The sequence below is a fragment of the Zootermopsis nevadensis genome, unplaced genomic scaffold (genome assembly GCF_977971745.1).
Source record: "Zootermopsis nevadensis isolate Lab colony 2312 unplaced genomic scaffold, Znev_1.0 Znev_ptg000019l, whole genome shotgun sequence".
Taxonomy (NCBI): Eukaryota; Metazoa; Arthropoda; class Insecta; order Blattodea; family Termopsidae; genus Zootermopsis; species Zootermopsis nevadensis.
The window spans coordinates 10,752,288-10,773,351 of NW_028259151.1; the positions used below are offsets into that span (position 1 = coordinate 10,752,288).

The window sequence follows — 21,064 nt, forward strand, 5'->3', positions numbered from 1 at the left end:
ATGTGCGATATTAGCACACTTTATGAACTAGTCACAACTCACTACAGTCATCAAGATAAAACATTTGTCGCCATCTTGATGGCAGTCTATACGCAAAGTATTGACCTGTGTTCTCAACTGACAATCAAAGAATATCAACTGTGACTGCATACATAACTTGGACAAATGATCTAATCTTCTAATCTAAATAATCTTTAATTTCATTTTTGCACTATTTGAAAATAGGTATGATGCACCACCACAAACACACACAGCTTCCTATCTGATACTCTGCACATTTAATGGAGTGAATATTGTGAGTGAGAATGGGACTTACCTTCCTGTCAACAGGCATGTTACTTTGAATCTCAGTAGGAGATAACACTTCTTTATAGACCTGGTTTGGCAACAGGTTCATCATTCGCACATAGCCCAGTTCAAGTAAGTGTTCTCCTGAATCATCACTTTTCGAATTCTTTGTGTACCTGTGTATATAAGGAACTTCGTGTTATCTACCATATTTGCAATATGTAACAGGTGACAAAATGTTATATGACACACAGGAAACATTTGAGTGCCGAGGCTAATAAAGGGGACAGAAAACACAAATAATCAAACTGTGGTTTCTTGGCTTACATAGGGTCTCCGCACAGGGTAATGTCAAATTGAGGGATTTATGTGAGCAAAGTGAAAAGAAACACCTATGGCCGAGCAACTAACTGAAAAGATTACTAAAAGTCACATAAAAACCTGTCAGGGTATGGCTTTCATGGTGAGCATCAAACTCAGGACCTTTAAAATAAAAAGCAGAAGTGTTTACCACCAAAAACCATGCCTTTTATACTAGCATATTTGAGAAAAAGGATGCTCCAAAAAAGGAATCTTATGCAGTTTCACTTGCAAGTAAACTTAACATATCTCTAAGACTTCTAATTTTATACAAATAGATAAAACTGTTCCCTTCTCGAAGGTATCACCACCTTGTCGAAGGCAATCTGCCGGGTGAGGAGGCTTGCGTGCTCAAATGACCCTTAGGGCTATGCCGGCCTGAGCTTCGGCTCATGGTAGGGTCACCCAAGCCGGACAGGTCTAAGGAGATGCGCTAGACTAAGAGTGATACCCTGGTCCTCCAGGTTGGGGGTTGGGTGTAGGGCTAACAACCTTTCACCTTTAAAAAAAATATGTGTTACGAAAAAATCAACCAAGCCTCGGATCAGGACGGACTCTTTGGCACGACCACGGCAATTGAAAAAGGACATGAGATTTGGTACCTGGAACATTAGGAGCCTCTATAGGGCTGGGGCACTGAAATCAGTGTGTAGGGAATTAGGTAATTATAAGTTAGACTTAGTGGCAGTGCAGGAAGTGCGATGGGAGGGGGAGGGCACGATCCCAGTGGACAATTTTACATTTTTCTATGGAAAGGGGAATGACAATCATCAGCTAGGGACGGGTTTTTTTGTTCATAGCAGAATTAGGGCAGCAGTTAAGAGAGTAGAATTTGTTAGTGACAGGTTGTCTTACGTAATTTTGGAAGGACGTTGGTGCGACATCATTGTCCTTAATGTTCATGCCCCAACTGAAGACAAAAGCGATGATATCAAGGATAGCTTTTATGAAGAATTGGAATCAGTATTTGATACATTTGGCAAGTATCACATGAAAATTCTGCTAGGAGATTTCAATGCAAAAATTGGGAGGGAGGATGTCTTCAAACCCACAATAGGCAGCGAGAGTCTCCATGCACTTAGTAATGATAATGGCGTCAGAGCAGTGACCTTCGCTACGTCAAAAGATTTAATTGTAAAAAGTACAAAATTTCCACACCGTGATGTTCATAAATACACTTGGACTTCCCCAGATGGCAGAACACACAATCAAATAGATCATGTTTTAGTAGATAAGAGAAGGCAGACAAATGTAATTGATGTGAGATCATTCAGAGGAGCAGATTGCGACACTGATCATTATCTGGTGGTAGCAAAAGTGAGGGAGCGGCTTTCAGTAAGTAGACGAACTAAACAAAATTTTGACACAGAAAGATTTGATTTGAAAAAATTAAGTGAGGGAGAGGCAAAGGAACAATATCAAGTTGAAATTTCGAATAGGTTTCAAATTTTAGAGACAAATGAGGATAATGAAAGTGTGGACATCAACAGGGAGTGGGAAAATGTCAGAAACTGCATCAAAATTTCAGCAAAAGAGAAACTAGGATACTACAGGAGAAAGCAAAATAAACCGTGGTTTGATGAAGAATGTTCAAAATTAATAGATCGAAGGAAGCAAACAAAATTTCAATGGTTGCAGAACCCAAACAAAACAAATGCGGATAATCTATGTAACGTGAGACGTGAGGCTAGTAGAACCTTTAGGACTAAGAAAAGGGAATACCTGAAGGGCAAAATTGCTGAACTTGAGACAAATAATAAGGAAAAAAACATCAGAGACCTGTACAGAGGCATTAATAACTTTAAGAAAGGATATCAACCCCAGACTAATTTGGTAAAGGATGATAGTGGCAATTTGCTTGCAGATCCAATAAAAATTGTGAATAGGTGGAAAAATTTCTTTAGCGAGCTCTTAAATGTTCATAATACTGGTGATATTAGACAGATTAAAATGCATACAGCTGAACTGTTGGTGCCAGAACCTAGCTTAGATGAAGTGGAACTAGCCATTGGGAAGTTGAAAAGTTATAAATCTCCAGGAATTGATCAGATTCCGGCCGAATTAATTAAAGCAGGTGGCAAAGGGTTGCATATGAGGATCCATAAGCTTATTCAGTTAATTTGGGATAAGGAAGAGATGCCACATCAATGGAAGGAATCCATAATTATTCCTATTTATAAGAAGGGGGACAAGACTGAGTGTGGTAATTACCGAGGAATATCGCTGCTATCAACCTCATACAAAATTCTATCCAACATTCTTTTGGCAAGATTAACCCCATATGCGAATGAAACTATTGGGGATCATCAGTGTGGGTTCAGACGAAACAGATCAACGATTGATCAGATCTTTTGCATTCGTCAGATACTAGAGAAAAAATGGGAGTTCGGTGGGACTGTACATCAGTTATTTATAGATTTCAAAAAAGCCTATGACTCTGTGAAGAGAGAAGTGCTATATAATATTCTTATTGAATTTGGTATACCAAAGAAGCTAGTGGGTCTAATAAAAATGTGCTTAAATGAAACCTGCAGCAAAATTCGAGTAGGTAAATATGTATCTGAGACATTCCTCATCAAGAACGGTCTAAAACAAGGAGATGCTTTGTCTCCCTTGCTCTTTAACTTTGCGCTAGAATACGCCATCAGGAAGGTCCAAGGTAGGCAGGAGGGTTTGCAATTGAACGGGACACATCAGCTATTGGCATATGCTGATGATGTTAATCTATTGGGGGACGATATAAATACAATAAAGAGGAACGCAGAAGTTTTACTAGAGGCTGGTAGACAAGTGGGGCTGGAAGTAAATTCAGAAAAAACTAAGTACATGTTAGTATCTCGTCATCAGAAGACAGGCGGGCAAAATTATCTTAGGGTAGCTAATAAATCCTTTGAAAGGGTTACAAAGTTCAAATATTTGGGAACAACAATAACAAATCAAAATGATACTTGTGAGGAAGTTAGGAGGAGACTAAATTCCGGAAATGCTTGCTACTTCTCAGTCCAAAATATTTTGTCTTCCCGTCTGATTTCTAAGAACCTGAAAATTAAAGTATACAAAACAATAATCTTGCCTGTTGTTTTGTATGGGTGCGAAACATGGTCTCTCACTCAGAGGGAGGAACACAGATTGCAGGTGTTTGAGAATCGGGTGTTGAGGAGGATATTTGGGCCTAAGAGGGAAGACGATGGGGCGTGGAGAAAACTGCACAATGACGAGCTTAAAAATCTGTACTGCTCCCCCAGTATTGTGAGGGTGATTAAGTCGAGAAGAGTGAGATGGGCGGGACATGTAGCGCGCATGGATGGGACAAGAGGTGTGCACCGGGTACTGGTTGGGAAACCTGAAGGGAAGAGACCGCTGGGGAGACCTAGACGTAGATGGGAGGATAATCTCAGGCGGGATCTATGGGAGATAGGAGTTGAAGGAAACTGGATTTTGTTGGCCCAGGACAGGGTCCGGTGGAGGGCTTTGGTTAATTCGGTGATGAACCTTCGGGTTCGGTAAGCCATCTAGTTAGTTAGTTAGTTAGATAAAACTGTTCAGAACAATCTGTTGCTCTTGCACTCGGAGCATCCATTCATCCATTCTAGCAATACACACTTTGTATAAGCTTGACAACATGGATAAATGAAAACTGCTCATAATCTCTTGAAGCATGATAGGCCACCTGAAAGAGAGGCAACTGTAACAAAACAATGCTGTTACTTCTGAAGATAAGGACAACAAAAATCTAAGAAAAAATACATTATTAGAGGAACATTTTTGATATTTCCAGCACAATAAATGAACTGTTCCCAATGCCATCTTACAGAGTAAACGTAACTACAATACAGCTCAATGTAAGAAAACAAAACTGTGGGCAGTGCCATTAGAAATTAGAGATGCAACAGTCATAACTTTGTGACAGAAATATAAACAAGGCTATGAAAATGTTAACAAACTTACTGTAAGAGCAAGGCGTAGATGAATAGCTACAGACAAAGAAGAGTGGATACAGATGCAATGGGCATGACTGAGGAAAGAGAGAAGAATATAGAACAGTTATGATGATGTAACTTTTACTTACAGAAAGTTGCTGAGCACAAGATCTGCAATCCCTAACTGACCATCAGCTTCTGTAAGTCGCCACTGAGCATGCTTGAAGCATATCTCATTGGCCCTGACCGTTGTGACAGGCTTGTCACCACGCATGGTTGCTAGCTTCTGATTGGCTGACAGCTGCGTCTCCTTGTAACACGACAGCATCATGTCCAGTTCTTCGCTCTGGGAATTCAGGAGTTCTTTGCACTCGAAGACCTGTAAGCATATAACAGCAAATTGTATGAAGTCTGCTGGCTTTTTTGCCTGTTTGATTGCATTCACACATAGTTAAAGTTCTCATAAATGATGCTAGATGAGTGCGGCTATTACTTGCCAGCTTACAGAAGTATATCTAATATGGGTAATGAAAACAATCAAGTAATGTGCTATGTAGCAGGGATATTTGTCATCATTGTTCTATGTTGAAAGGGATGGGAAAGAAATATGGGAGGAAGGACACAAAAAGATAAAGTGTGAAAGAAAGAAAAAAGAAGGAACAAAAGGGCTGAGGGATGAAGATGGCACAGTCATATCTCAAGAATGACTGAAGAGAGAATTCCAGAAAAGGCTAAGAAAATTAAAGCAAAAAGAAAACACACAAGAGATTATGATGGACACAAGTTAGGAAAGGAAGGGAAAAAGTGAGGATGAGGACGAGCCGTGAGAAAACAGAGGGGCAGACGGGCTTAGTTGCTGGATGACCGCCATAAAGTGGAAATAAATTTGAAGAAAGAATCAGAAGTATCAAATGCAGCAAATCCTTTCTACTGCTCATGCCAGATCCTTTATCTTCATGTATCTCGTTCAGAGACCTACAAAACACGCACGTCTACAATTGTACGTGTAGTTTCGTATGGGTATGGGACTTGGCAACTTTTATAACATAACACAGCTTGCAGGATTTGAGGTTTTCATGGTGGTGAGTCTGAAGATGACTGTCTTCTGGGATGTTGCACTGTGTAGTCTGGTAGAAGTGACAGCCATCTTCAGAACAAAGCTTGAATGCTAAGAATACTGTCAGGGTGATTAAATTAATGAGGATGGGAACATGAAGCATGGCTCCACTGTGAATGTCCCCTATTATCTGTCCAAACCCTCGCATATACCGGAGAAATAGATTCATGGAATACAAATCTTATTATTGCTACCTGTGAACTGTGTACTGACCTGTCGCTCCAAATCATCCATCTCTATCATTAATTCTTCATTGACTGGGTCTTCTGCAAGAGCTCGCTGAATCAAATGAGTTTTCTTCTCAAGGCGGCGCAATTTTGATACTAGGGATCTAGAAATTGAACCACAATCTATGTGATTATGCAGCATGTTCCAAAAGTCATACACCATAAAAAAATATCATCTTCAAAATAAAAGTAGATAATTATATATTAACAAATGCTACCAATGCACATCCAAAGACAACAATTAATGTTGTTTTTGTCCATGCAAACTCAAAACACAGTGGCCATCCAGTTTTTTCGCTGTTGTCAGTATAAAGTAATGAGATTAAAAGGATAAATTACATAAATGCATACACAGCCATTGTATCTGCAAGTTCAGAGACATAATATGCACGCACGAGTTCATTAATATCACAGTCAAAATTCCTGTCTGTCCACCAACTGCCACTCCTCATTCTGCTGAATGGAGTCCCTTCATCTGTCAAACTTCCAATCTTCCTTCCCTCCCTCTTCCTAGTGCCATCCGTTCCAGGACTTGCTACAGCCACATGCTGTCGCCATTCTCTGGATATGTCTGCACCATATTAATTGTTTTGTTTTTATATCATCCCATTTTTTCTCTATTACATGACTTAGGTTTTGTTTATCCTTGATATTCTTGCTGATTATCTCCAAAAATACATTTATTGTTTCAATAAATTTTTGTTTTCTCCTTGAATTGCAATGCTTTTGAACCATTCTGCACAATATTTTAATTACTGTCTTGTAAATGTTTTGTCCATGCACTGTCATTAAAATGTTTTATACGTTTTTCCTTGTCTGCATATTTATCTCGTTATACACAGTGACTGCTGTGCTCTTGCCATCACATTCTCAAATAAAGTGGTAGACATTTATTCTTATATGCTGTGAATATTCTATTCATGCTTCAAATTTGGAATCTGCAATACAAAATCTGACCAGCTATGGACAATCAACACACAAAGAAAAGATGTTGTTAAAACAATGATTATCTAAAGGTCTGTGATACCAATGTACAGAGTGCTGGGTGATTTAATGTCAGTTCTCAACGATCTTATTCCTAAGGTCATTCTCAGTCAGAAATGTTGTATAAACATGTGTCTGATACTCAGTGGTTATAGAACTATGGACAGAAAATAAAGATAATTTGGAAGACACAAAAACATGATTACAGATCTACTTCCAGTATGAGAGAGTGCCCTATGTTTTAGTCAACAAATGACAGACCCTTTAAAATTAGTTCCCTGATGCAAGGGTTGCTCATACTGGTCCACAGATTTGACCACTGCAGTCAATGGAACTGACTCTGCTAGATTTCTGCAAATGCAGATACATGAAAACCTCATACATGAGGGGGGGGGGGGGGGGGGGGGGGGGGGAAAGAGTGAGTGAGTGTGTGTGTGTGAGAGAGAGAGAGAGAGGAGGTGCAATGACTTTTCTATGCTTCAAGATGCGTGAATACCCCTGATATACTACATAAGGTCAAAATCATATTTAATTTCAAATACCCATAGCTCCATAACCATTGACAATCAGATCTATGTTCATACAACATTTCTGACTGGGAGTAACATTACAAATAAGGTCCTTAAATATTGACACATTGTCAGGAGACACTCTGTACTATGATAGAGACTATCTAATATCAGAGGTATAGGCGACAAACACAACAATTTGGCTGTACACCAACCTTCAGGTGATCAGTTGTCATTTCACTGGCAGATTCGTTGCTACCATTTCAAGCTAAGAGCTGCAAAAATGTGCCTATTAGCTTTGTAATGTCTATTTGCATATAAGAACTTGAGAACAGCTGAATACATTTTCATTAAATTTGATACTGGAAAGTTTATTTATTTTACTTAATATACATGAAATACACATGAGCCGGGATAGCTCAGTCAGTATAGTGACTAGCTACGGGTTGGACGACCGGGGTTCGATCTCCGACGGGGGCAGAGGATTTTTCCTCTAGCCTCTGCATCCAGACCGGCTCTGGGGCCCACCCAGCCTCCTCTACAATGGGTACCGGCATCCTTTCCCGGGGGTAAAGCCGGCCGGGGCGTGATGCTGTCCACTCACCCCCATCTAGTGCAGAGGTCAAGGAAGAGAGGAGCTATACCTCCACTCACCCCCCAAGCGCCTACATGGCGTATAGTGGGACAAACTTTACTTTACTTTTACATGAAATACACAGTAAATTACCTAACTTGGTTCTGCATTTGTTGAATGGGTCTGCGCTGATCCTCTACACTGTGCAGCTGCAATTGGAACCTCATTCTCTGAAGTCGCTCAAAAGCTTCCTTGCGACGTGGTTCAACATACAGTAGTAGATTGTTCACTATATCCAATATCATCGCATACTAAAGAAAACACAGTTACCTTTAATCATCTTTAACTGGCATGCGCTTCACTTCTAATCATCACATATACCAATATTCTAGCATGTCACCGAAGATAAGAAACAGAAGAATGTAGTAAGTCCATGACTAAACCAAATATACAAGTATTGATCAATGAAAATTTGGACATTTGATGATTTGCATTCTTTGGCTGGTATTGTTAGGCTCTGTAATAAAGCAGTATGAGATGTACGAAAGCAAATATGATTTATAAACCTTCAGGTAAGAGGAAACCTAGGCACAAATTATGCAGAATATCAAAATCAATTTCATGTAACGGTAACAAAGATCACGAAGAAAAATATTAAATATAACACTGAAATCAATTTTACACAGTTATAAGAGAAAACATGAACACAATTCTGATTTATAAACATCATGGAATAAGGTCACTTGGGAGACCTATTCAGAAAACAAGAAATTAATTAAATTGTTCACTGTGGCTTGCAATCATACAAGCTATGTCAGCAGTATTTTTCAATGCAACTCACATTACTGCGTTCAAATGACATTTATCATATCCTTGATGGGAAGTATATCTGCTGACTATAAACATAAGGATTAGCTTATATAAGATGTAATCTCTTCCACAACATGCTGTAAAATACAGCTTTCTTCTTCAACCTGTATAATGTTTGTACACAGCATTGTCAAGTTATTAACCAGCAGCCAGTATATATTAGACAAATACCAATTGTTAAATATCATTTAACTTGTATTTGTTGAATTTAAATGTGAGGACAAATATCAAGTCAGAAAGTAGTGTAAAAAGTGAAATGAAATAAAAAAATTCAAATTTATTTAAGCAACCAAAAAATTTTAAACTAACAAAATTTACACAGTGAAAGAATTAAAACTCATTTTAAGTAAATAATATCTACGGGGAAAGAACTGCAATGAAATGGTTCAATGACAGACTGGTGGAACTAGCAATAAATGTCAGGGTTTCATATCAATCGGAAGTTTCCTGAAGAACTGGCTAAATATCAACTTCACAACTCCCATTATCACTATGCAAATAATCATTACGTTGCATATAGAAGTCCAGTACCTGCAGTGAATTGGTGCATACATCTAGGTCATGATGCATCAGTGTGAAGGCATCCACTGCCCTCTCTCTCTTCTCCCATGGACCCCCTTCGTCAATCGGAGGAGGCGGCACTTCATCCACAGTACTCGGGTCAATACTACTCTCCCCATAGCCAGCATAAAAGAACTCACACTTGCACCGAGACACTATGCGTTGTAACTACACAAAGAAACAACATTGAAAAGATGTACTCCTTGATGTGCACTGAAATTCCATGGGTCTTCTTCATGTCACATCACGGGTGATGTCAACAGAGCAGCCTAAAGCATAATAAATGCAACAGTGGTATCCAGGGAAATATTATGCCAAGCAGTTTTGTAGATGTTGACCGATGTTTCAGAGATGCACGTCTGATAAGATGGGGAAGCTTCTATGAGACTACATAGTGTGATATCCCAATTCTTTTGTGTTAGAGACAAGAATATGGAAGGAGAGATGCACAAGTTTTCCTACCTGTATTGGTGGATTTTCACCAATGTTGCTGCTTGCACCCACAGTCTCGCTAACAACCCCACCAACGGACTGCCCGCTGCCCACCAAGTGCGGCAGGTCTGGTACGTCAGCTATCACTGTCGAGTCCTTCTCTTGAATATTCTCAACAGACAGCCACATGATGTTTTCTGTATTCATAAATGGTAATTAATAATGCTGATTCTTAACAGTGCTTTGTAATTAATTTTAGCTCTTCATATAAACTATCCATTAACGTTGTCAAACTCTGACTGACACTGGAAATTACTGACAAATTTTAGCAGAAGTTCCCTATATCAAATTTCAAGACAATCCATTCAGCCTTCTCAAGCTTCTGCATGTGGACAGGCAGACAGACAAAAAGACAGGGCAAAGCTAAGGGGTCCATTTTTTAAACTTTCAGTCAAGGACACATTCAAAAGGTAAAGGTGGGAAGAGAAATGGTACCATAACTTAACGTCAAATTAAGGATGAGCGAACACAACCCAGATATGACAGGTGCTTTGTTTCCCTCCGAACCACAACTATGAATGTCTACTCACCATCTAAAGAGTCACTCTCTCCTGCACTGACAGTCGCATAGTACTGCATGCACTCGAGGGACCCCACCCAACTTGTCTTTGACACCAATGTCCTATCTTTCCAAGCCGGACGATGAACACGCTGCAATATTTCTGCTTTAGCTGCACTCAGGATCACATAGCCCTTGGTCTCACAGCCTTTCAACAGAACCTGGCTGTTTACTAGCGCAACTATAAAAAATAAAGCACAGTTTATTAAGAGTTATGTCACAAGAACATTCACAGCAATCTGATAAATTAGCCTTGAGAATGTAACTGGTTCCATTCTAATTAGGAAGCACAGGGGGAAGATTATAAGCGTTTTTTTTTAATTTGCAGTTTATTTAATAATGTGGTCGGTAACTCAGACTGTATAGTGTCAAGTGATAACAGGATTGATAAACAAGACTGGAAGGTGTACTCTTTGGAGTGCACTAAAATTCTGAAGACATTCTTTATGCCACATCATGGGCAATGTCAGCAATGCAACAAAAAAGTGAACAAAAGTGATAAGGTCCTCTGGCATGGTCTGCATCAATTAAGAATTAATTTTAGAAGTATGAATCCTTAGGTTTTTGGTTCACCTCCCTGAATTGGAGATCAGTCCATTACAAATCCCTAACACAGAAATATGCAAACCCATATATATGCCTCAAGAAGAAATTCAATCTACAATTCCACTATCTGGGAGGTGAAAAACTGTAAATTCCTTGCAATAAAGTGACTGAAAGTGGCATTTTTTCAGTTTTAAATTATACAGGTGCACCCATATAACACAGATAAACTAAACACAGATGGGAGAACAATACTAAAATGAATCACAAAGCAATAAGATGGGGAGGTGTGGTCTGTACTCTTCTGCATCAAGACAGGGCCCAGTACCTGGCTCTTGCAAGCTCTGTAATAAACCTTTGGCTCAATAAAAGGTGGAGATTTTTTTACCATTCAGTGAAGACCAAGTTCTTAAATGGGACTTTGCTCCTTTGAATAGGGTAACAGCATGCAAGAGAGATGGAGATAACACTTTGAACAGGAACAGATGGACAGTCTGACTCTGATATCAAAGCTCTATGTGACATGAAAAGAATTTCATTTATGGGGAAAGATGGGGAGGGGCCTTAAACAAAATCCTCATGCTAATCCTCTTGATGCACTCTTTGCACAAATCACATGAAATAAACAAATTATCACAAAGTTACATTCATCTACCTGCATGTTATATCTCCAATACATCTGTAGTCTGGTACAGGAGAACTACACTAAAGTTGTCACGTGAGTTTAAAATTTGTCAGTTACAACCCATACCCTACATAACTCTCAATTCAAACTATATAAACATTTTCATAAACAGCTCAATATAAAAAATATTCATACATAACATAAAAAACAGTCTCATTAACATCTAGAATTTTTTTTTCCTTGATGTGGTTATATTTGATGTACTACACGAACAAATAACTTTTGGCTCTGCACAATGTAATATCTGCCTCATAACCGCACACTCTCTCACTCTCATTCGTATTACCTAAAACTTACTGAGCCAATTCTTATGTTGCACGTCATCCTCCTGACATGCCGCAAGACCCTGCAGATGTTGGTCTCTGGTTTGTACAGACAAGTCATCACTGAACACCACTGCCTTGTTGTCAGCCTCAGCAATTAGCTGCTGGAGCATGGTAGCTGCATGGCCAGACTGCAGTTTGGTCATCGGTGAGGGGGTCGCCTGAACCGTGGCAGGATTCTGTCGGTGGAAACACACTACTTTAACATGTTACAACATGCTGCGTTTACCGAAATACCACATGCACATTTTACTAAAATTTCTGCAAAATGTAGCAGCTGCCCATCATATTCAAGGATTAAATGTGGGCAGCACAAAGTGCTACCTATTAGTAGCTAATGAACTATTCATGCTGCCATCAATTTGTGAATTGTGAATTATGATAAGGTGAGGTGTAAAGAAATGTTGAGCATTCTGCAGAGTACACCATTCCAATCTTGATTTTAATTCCTTAAAGCCATGACCCAATCTTATCTTCTCTTATTGTCTAATGTTTGTTTCTTGAGAGGGTAGACACCACGTAGAATTTGAGAGGGTTTTTGTAAAAGCTTGTTTTGTGCTTCCTGGCCATTACCACATATTACTGTATATATTTGTTTAAAAAATATATTACAAACATTTCTGTTCCTATTATATACATTGTAAATTCATAATATGTATATATATTTTTATTTTTTCTGTCAACTGAGCTTCCACCTTATTTTGCACCACACTTAAAAATGGTGGTGGCCCCATTAGATTCAATTAGTAGAAGAAGCAGTAATTATATAAAATATATAAAATTAATGATTTAAATGTAAAGATGTGTCCAACCTTCTGTGCAACAACTTTCAACTTACATTCAAACCTGATAATGGCCATATTGGGCTGAAAAAAAATGAAACAAGTGAACAGTGTGTAAAAGTGACCAAGAAGAATCAAGTGGAAGGACTACCAGAACAGAACATATAGAAACTCTGTTTATTAAGAACCTTTACAAGAAACTTCAGGGAACACTGTCTAAACAAGTTCCTATGGACACCCTACCCAGACTCTTACATCCTCTGCAACCTATAATAATGATGTGTCAATAGAAACGTCATTTTGTTCAACAGACACTACCTGAATGGAATTGCTTGGTGAGGGGGCTACAGGTCCTTCAGATGCACGTGTACGTGATTTAAGCGGTGTGGATGAAGTTTCACCTCTGAATCCCTTCAATGCTTCTGTTGACAAATTCTTCTTTAATTGCTGTAACACGTAAGTTTACATAACAATCAGTTCTCAGGAAGTTCTCTATCAGTGTAGCTGGTTCATCAGTGTCATGGTTTAAATCCTATTATTGCAAGACAACAGACTGGTCTCAAAGAGGTACCAAAGTGTCATGAGAGTGCTTGCATAATGACACCACAGGTGTAACAGTAATTTTGTTTGAAAATCATGTGAACTTAGGTTTTATCACCTGTGAGGAGTTTCAACAAAAAAATTCTGCTTATCTTGAAGTTATTTTCAAAGATTATGACACAAATGGAGTTGACTTTCTGTTTATCCATTAACAGGTGAAAAAATGTGGCAGAGACCACCTGTATGTTTGTCTTCTCCAATGGTTACTTATGTTACGTATTTATGAAGCTTTATAAAGATTGGATTGAAACTTCTTACAAACTCCTTGTTCTCTTGAATTGCTCACTTATCAAAATCATAAAACATGTTGTACATATTTAGATGTGTTAAAATTTGTGTCCAGAGATGATCAAACATATTCAATCAAATATTTACAGCATCTCACTTTTTTAAATTGTGATGGGGATTCATGCCAGCCGATGTGATGCAATGGCCACAGAAAAAACAATGAGGAATTTAAACTGGCTGTCTGGTACGAGAATATTACATCCTTATTTATTTAACCACATATTCAGAGAATTTTACTTTATTCTTCAAAATGTCTTGTCTACAAGTAGACATGTGTAAATTATGCAAGTAAATGCAGTACTTTGATGAGGCACGACCATGTATACTCAATTCTGCAACGGTATGTAACTTGAGGAAATGGTTGAAAATAAGCGAAAGAAAAGAAGAAAGTTCCAAGTCCTTCAATTACATATTTGACAAATGAAAGGCAGTAACAGACAAATTTATAGCAGCTACCTTTTAGGCTTGGAAATAAGATTTATATTTTGAAAAACCAACAAAACTTCAATGAACATGACTAAATGATGAAGGTGGTTATTTTCTGGGTTGTAGTGCCATGTAGTCTGATAGATGTTTACCTCCACCAGACTACAAGACGCCACAACCCACATGATAATCATCTTCCTACTCAACGCCATGAAAACCTCAAATTCTACACGATGGAATTATGACAAAACAACACCACAGTACCGTCCTACTACATACTGTGTGTGGGATCCGATTAATGGCGAGTAGTAAAATGGCCAACCCCAATGTCAGTAGTGGAAGCAGAATATATTTGAAAACATTAACCATTAAGTACTGAGATGCTCATTGATGCAGTATTACACAGGAATTTAACTGTTGTGCCCTTAGACATCTGACAGGCCAATGGGTGCACAAAATTTTGTCATGTAGCCTGTGGCATAATAAACGTGTGCTGCACTGCTGCAGGCTATAAAAACCTCATATTCCTTTCGGTATTATGTGACAATACAAAGATGAAATCAATGAACACTTCATTTCATACTGCAGTCAAGTGGTTAGCACTTCTGCTTCAAATGTAATTCTCTCAATTCCCTCAGCTACTTTGGGCACATGCTTAGACAGGACCAAGTAACAAGCCACAACTACCTGATATACAATCAACCCCTCCAACCCCCAATCAAACTCTATGATATTTAACCAGCCTCGAGAGAAAAACTAAGAGACAAATTTACAATCTTTCTGACATTGTGCCATACCTTTGTCTTCACAAATGTGTCAAAAAGTGCAAATGCCACATCTCTATTACTTTTTGTCCAGGCTCCTTTTAGATCATACACAACAAGTCGATGGGTTGGCATATCCTGACAGCTACTTGCACATTCACTGGTATTCAGGAGGTCTCCACGATTTGGTAGGATTGTTGCACGACCATAAGACACCTTGGCAACACTAAGACAGTAACATTTCTCGACAGGCTGCCTCAGAGACATATGCTGTTAATGCAGACAAATACCATAATTAACTCATTAACTTCAAAAATGTATAAATTTTATATATATATGTATATATACACACACACACACATATTAACAATAATGATATTACAAGCATTCATCTTTGATGCAATGCATTTTTGGGTTCTGAAGGATATCTTAAGATAACAGAACAGACTTTGTAACAAAAAGACTCTGCAAACCAAGAGAAAAGCAATATTAGGAAGGAAAATTATTAACAAGTAATCAGGGCTTCATAAAACTAACTCTGACATTGTCATCTTTTATGGTAAGTAAATTATAATACGAAATTCACTGTAACGAAAAATACATAAAGTTATTGAATCATCCTAAGTTAAATATATAAAATAAACTATTTAAATTTAAGAACAATTTCTGCATATAGGTACGTCATAATACCTTTGGAAATATTATATTTCTCAAACACAGAAATGAAGCATGAAGCTTCTGAAACCTAAGCATTTTCTGACACATTAAATGTATCAGAGATTGTCAACTACAGCACCAATCCATGGTGCAAATGATAAAGAAAGCAGCATCAGTACCTCCTTCCCTGGTTCCTCTTGCAGGGCACTTTTCAGCCAGATCTCAGCATCATTCAATTCACAGTTCATATACATGATCGACCACTCAGCTCGTGGACGGTGTTTCAACCCACCTTCCATTGGTACCAAGGTCAAGATGTGCTCTATAAATCCACATGTAACATAATTTTCAAGTCAAGACCTCACAGCCTGGCTATCCACATATTAAAATCCTTCTTGTATTATTTATCGACATTCTATAGCATCCCTTTAGAGAAGCTTGTGGTGGCTTAACTCAGAATGCCATTCTTAATTAACCAATTGCATTAATCCTAAACTATGTATAAATAACAATGACCAGAAGAAGGAATGACAAGTATGCAGCAGAGCTACAAAATAAGACTTGCCAGTGAGTGGCAAGTACAGGATCCTGCAGTTCTGCATGCAGACTTTCCATTCTGCTTATTCGAAAGAAGCCCCCTGTACAAAGATGTACTGAAGAGTTGTAGATCAGATCACGTGTAAAAAATCTCCTCTTAGATGCAGTGGCATAGATAAAGAATCCATAGTCAATTTATGTATGAATGAGACAGTGGTAAAACCTAAGCAAGGCCATTTTGTCCGCTCTCCATAAGGCACATGTTAAAAAAGGTAAAATGTTGAATGATCACTGACACTTTGTCCAGAGCCGCTGCATGTGTGGTTGTACATCAGGTGGCCATCTAAAATTTGTCCCAAAAATCTACCAGCCTCTGCAAATACCAGAAGTAAAAATTTTGGGATGTGAAAATATTTCCCTGAGTCAGTAGAAATGGACATGCACAGTCTTCACAATAAATTATTTAAAACTCTTTTCCTAACTCCGCTGTGACCACCAGTCAATCGTTAGCTGGAGTTACCATTCAATGACTGGGAGAGATTGGGGCCTGTAGCAGATGGCAAAATGATGTACATATACGAAGCACATTACAGGGTGATAAACCCTACTTATGATTTCAATAATGGCAAAGAGGGAATCACTGAGGAAAAACCTGTAGGTGATGCCTTTCTCCTGTGTGCATGGAGGGCATAAAAAGAATGGCTGTTGGTGGTTGTCATCAAGGTTTCAGAAAAAAACTAATTAATTCCTTGAAATATTTTTAGAGTTCCACCTCCAAACTTTCAGTGTGTCAGACATGTATTAACCTGTAATATTTATATTTTTTCTTCCTTTACCAGCCCCGCATGTATTTCGAGTCCACACAGACGACTGTACACAGAACAGGGTGTTCACGAAGCAAATGAATTCAAGGGATATAACTTTAGCAAATAAGGAGAGCTGAATACTTAGAAACATGGAAACCAAATACATTAAAGCTGGTAAGGACAACAGCTTAAAATAAGCATGGTGATGTTTTAACCATTGACACAATTTTGTGTATGTACCTGAACAAGAAGAAATACGTCCGCCAAGGAGTTCGAACCCTCTCTGCATGGCAAATGACATCCAGTAGTACACCTGAAACTTGTGCAGACCCAACAAAAGATGCGCTTTTCGATAATGGCGACTTAACTGAATCTTACGTGGACGTAAGTTTTGAAATACTGCACCACGCCTCGTTGGTCGAGTTACGCCTGACAAAATCAGCTTCAAGTTTTCAAACCATCTACAAAAGGAGAAGTTAATTCACTGTTTAAATATAGATTAATTAAGCTACTTCTGCAAATGAACATTCTAATTTCTATGCTCTTGTATTGAAGTAATATGATTTAAATTTGATAATGTAAATATACATGAAGAAAACATTTCTATACACAGTATCCAACAGAACATCTGCTAAACTTAGGGCAGTTATTCACTGGTTTATTTTGAGTGAAGAATGTTATATCAGTGTGGGTCAAAATATCAACTGTTATGTGGTTATGATGGATGGAAAGGGAGGAAACAAAACGAACCCAACAGATAAAATAAAATTATTGTTACAGATACTAGGGAGACATGTGCCATTTGAACTGCATGATGTTTCCAGCAGATTCTCAGCTAGGATGCTCAAGTGGAATCAAATGATTTTGAATTCACTCAATTGAAACAGACAGACCATTAACTTTATTGGCCAAGCTGGGCCCCTTCTATGACCTTCTCTGTATAAAGTGACCACTACACAAACATCAAACAATCTGGATGTACATAGTCACTTGAGAGTTGATTGTTGACAGGGTTGGAACAACAGAGCAAAGAAGCAATAAAAATTTAAATCCAAAACAATTAATGCCATTACATAATTTAGGCAGAAGATTGAGTGAGCAAGGTTCGTGATTCATAACTGTAAAGAATTGCAAGCAAGAACATAATTTGTAATCATTGTATGATTAATAAATCCACATTTCAAACAAGGATTCCAGCAACTTATCACTGATATTCTTATTATTTTATTATCCCATCTATTCACCACTTTATGGGGTATGTACTTTCATGTACCCGAGACAGACCTTGTCCCTAAGGTACATAGGGCAGCAGCTATTTCCAGGATACATATTGTTTTTAGCAAGTCAGGTTTCTGCTTAACAGAGACAAAAAGAATGTACTACACAAAAAACACTGAAAGTGTTCATCATCCAAATTACTGAGCAGTTCTCTATGTTTCATGCCAATTTCCCTTCTTTAATTTGTTTTTACTTTTCCCAGTAGTCTGTTAAAGTATTCTGCAAGTCTGGCTGGAGCATCCTGACAAATCTGCCATGGCCAAACCCAGCAAGCATCAATTCGGACCACTGCATTCAACTCCAGCAACCACAATCCTCTCCACCAAATCTAGTTACAACTGTGGACTGGTTTATTAGGGAGGTCTCTGAGACTCAGCTAAACCCATACATGAACAGAGAGGATGGTCTCTGTCTGAGCCAGTCATGGAAGACCCTCATCCATTCTCTCTAAGACGTAGGAAGCATCTGATAAGAGCACTGCCAGTCCTGACCTGGCCACTAGGCCACAACACTGTTCTTTTCAAGAAGCAACCTGGCACCATCTAGTTTCTTAATTCCTCTAATATTTCGAATTATTCCATCCATTTTCTCCCCCTACATCTTCTTTCCCGCCATCCTCAAAACCAGGCTGTGGTATGCCCCCCTCCCCTATTGGCTCCTGGGCCTTGCCCCATCATGACAATCCCCACTGGTCTGGTCAAGGTTCTGCTTTAACTGACAGGTTCCTTCCTCTCAAACCAATTCCATGCACGCGGCTTACTCAATGCTCTGAATATATGGAGACAGCGAGGACCTCTAAAACACCGGTAACTTCTACCAGACTACGTGGCGCTACAACCCATAAGGCAGCCTTCTTCATACACATCACTGTGAGAACCTAGAATCCTGCTTAGTTATATCTTCAACATTACAGCGAGAACTGACATGAAAAGTAAAGCATGCATGGCCACCTGGCTGATTCTTACGATAAGAAGATTACCTTAGCGTACTGCCATACAGAAGAACCACAGGACAATCAAATTCTGCTGGGGTTCGATTCCCCACTGACTTGGTCTCCAAAGCAATGCTTACGTTTAGATTTTGGGACCGAAAAGAACGAAAAGAATCATGTTCCTGAAACAAATTTTTTATTAACACTATAATAAATTATACATGAACATTCCATACAAAGAAAGCCTTTGGGGAAAACACAGCCAGTAAAACTGGAGAGAAATTGGAAGTGCAAATCAGCTGAAATTCCAGACATAAAAGGAGGGAGAGATATACGTTTGATTCAGATACATCAGCTTTCTTCATTAAGCATAAGAACGTGGTCGTTTGTTAGGTGCAATTTATTTTCTTATCAGTATTGTTTACAGTATAACACAGATGAAACAGACAGGCACACTTATTTTTTCAAGCCAAGGAATAACACAACATAATCATCTGCCTATAGTGCACAGTTTTCTGCTACCCTCGCTATGTGGGCGAGTCCCTTGCTACCACAACATGTTGTATCATCAGGATGTGCATGCAGGAAACAGCTTCCAGATACAGACAGGAGGTGTGAATATCCTGAAGAAGCAGTTGCAAGCATCTGACACAGGGATCCTCCACATTGGGGACTGAGGGCACGATAACCCCCCCCTGGCAAAAACTGTCACTTTACAAACTGCTACATGAAGTCCCAGTTGTAACAGGTTCTTCGGAACAAACAAAGCAATGGAAAACGGACATGAGGTTTGGAATTAAAATTTCAAGAGCCTCTGTAGACTGGGATCAACAAAAGCAGTTTCAGGAACATTATAAAACGTTAGATTTAGTGCAAGTATGGGTCAGATGGGGTAAAGTATTGGGATGGAACTGAACCAACAGATTATTACACATTCTCCAATGGAAATGGAAATGTATACCATCACTTAGGAACAGGCTTTTATGTAAACAAGGAAACCATACCATCAGTTAAGAGGCAGAGTTTGTTACTGATAATATGCCAATTATAATACTAACAAAAGAGTTATCTATGGTCAACACTGCAGTTTTACACAACACTTTGTGCTAAGTGGAGCGGTTTCATCTCTGCATTCACCAAGAGAAATTAAGGGAAACCAAGATAAAAACAAGCAAGTTGGCTCAAACAGTAACATTTCAGTTTATATTAAGTTTCCAACTCAGTGTATACATGGTGAACACAAGGCAAATCACAACAAAAACTGGGAAATTTGATTAAGCAGTTAACACTTCAGCTTATGTCAAGGTTCTAACTCAGTACTGAAGTGGAAAAACAAAGGAAAACCATAACAGAAACAAAGAAGTTGACTTAAGCAGTAACATTTATAATTTGAATTTGGAAGGTGCCTGAATCGCAGCTGTCTGCAGTTTTCCAGTCCCTGAATGGCAATCCTGGGCCAGAATTGCTCTGTCCTACTGAATGTACTCATGAAACACTGAACAATGTCTGCAGCTGATACAACATCATTAATAAACTAAAAACTTTGGTCAAAACAGATTGTAAAGAAGCTGACAAATTAAAACATGGAAATGTAACCTTTAATATTGTTTTATTCATATGAATAAAACAGGATCAAAGGTAATTTGAAGAGAGGGAAGAAAGGTAAGGGGTAAACAGATGAAAGCATGTGGAACCCTGGAAGACGAGTAGCCTTGCAGCTGTATAATGCGTTTATTATCACACAATATTCCATGTTACCTGATTGCTGGAATATTCAGGCAATTTGTCTGGAGCACAAGGCATCACAATATGGTGATCATTTGGGTCACCCAGACACATCCAGTTCAATTTAATTGTAAGCTTCAAATTTGGTAAGTGCAGGAGACGGCAGTCATCATACTTTGAGGCTGTTCTCACGTACACATTCAGCTCACCTTTGAATACCACCTTAGCTGGACAAAAAGTAGAAACCACATGTACAAT

General features: G+C 38.6%; 1 protein-coding gene across 2 annotated transcripts in view; it reads right to left on the reverse strand.

Moving 5' to 3' along the window:
* The window catches only part of hob (bridge-like lipid transfer protein family member hobbit), a 48,634-nt gene that overhangs the window by 5,295 nt on the left and 22,275 nt on the right, over window positions 1-21,064 (reverse strand). For both annotated transcript variants that reach the window (XM_087351316.1, XM_022086573.2), the window contains exons 20-33: window positions 20,840-21,033; window positions 19,130-19,263; window positions 17,113-17,333; window positions 15,709-15,851; window positions 14,906-15,142; window positions 13,113-13,241; window positions 11,987-12,191; window positions 10,433-10,642; window positions 9,873-10,039; window positions 9,381-9,578; window positions 8,133-8,290; window positions 5,899-6,016; window positions 4,718-4,947; window positions 317-464 (exon numbers count right to left, since the gene is read on the reverse strand). In XM_087351316.1, coding sequence (XP_087207442.1) covers window positions 317-464; window positions 4,718-4,947; window positions 5,899-6,016; window positions 8,133-8,290; window positions 9,381-9,578; window positions 9,873-10,039; window positions 10,433-10,642; window positions 11,987-12,191; window positions 13,113-13,241; window positions 14,906-15,142; window positions 15,709-15,851; window positions 17,113-17,333; window positions 19,130-19,263; window positions 20,840-21,033 — 2,492 coding nt within the window. The remainder of the gene's footprint in view (window positions 1-316; window positions 465-4,717; window positions 4,948-5,898; window positions 6,017-8,132; window positions 8,291-9,380; window positions 9,579-9,872; window positions 10,040-10,432; window positions 10,643-11,986; window positions 12,192-13,112; window positions 13,242-14,905; window positions 15,143-15,708; window positions 15,852-17,112; window positions 17,334-19,129; window positions 19,264-20,839; window positions 21,034-21,064) is intronic.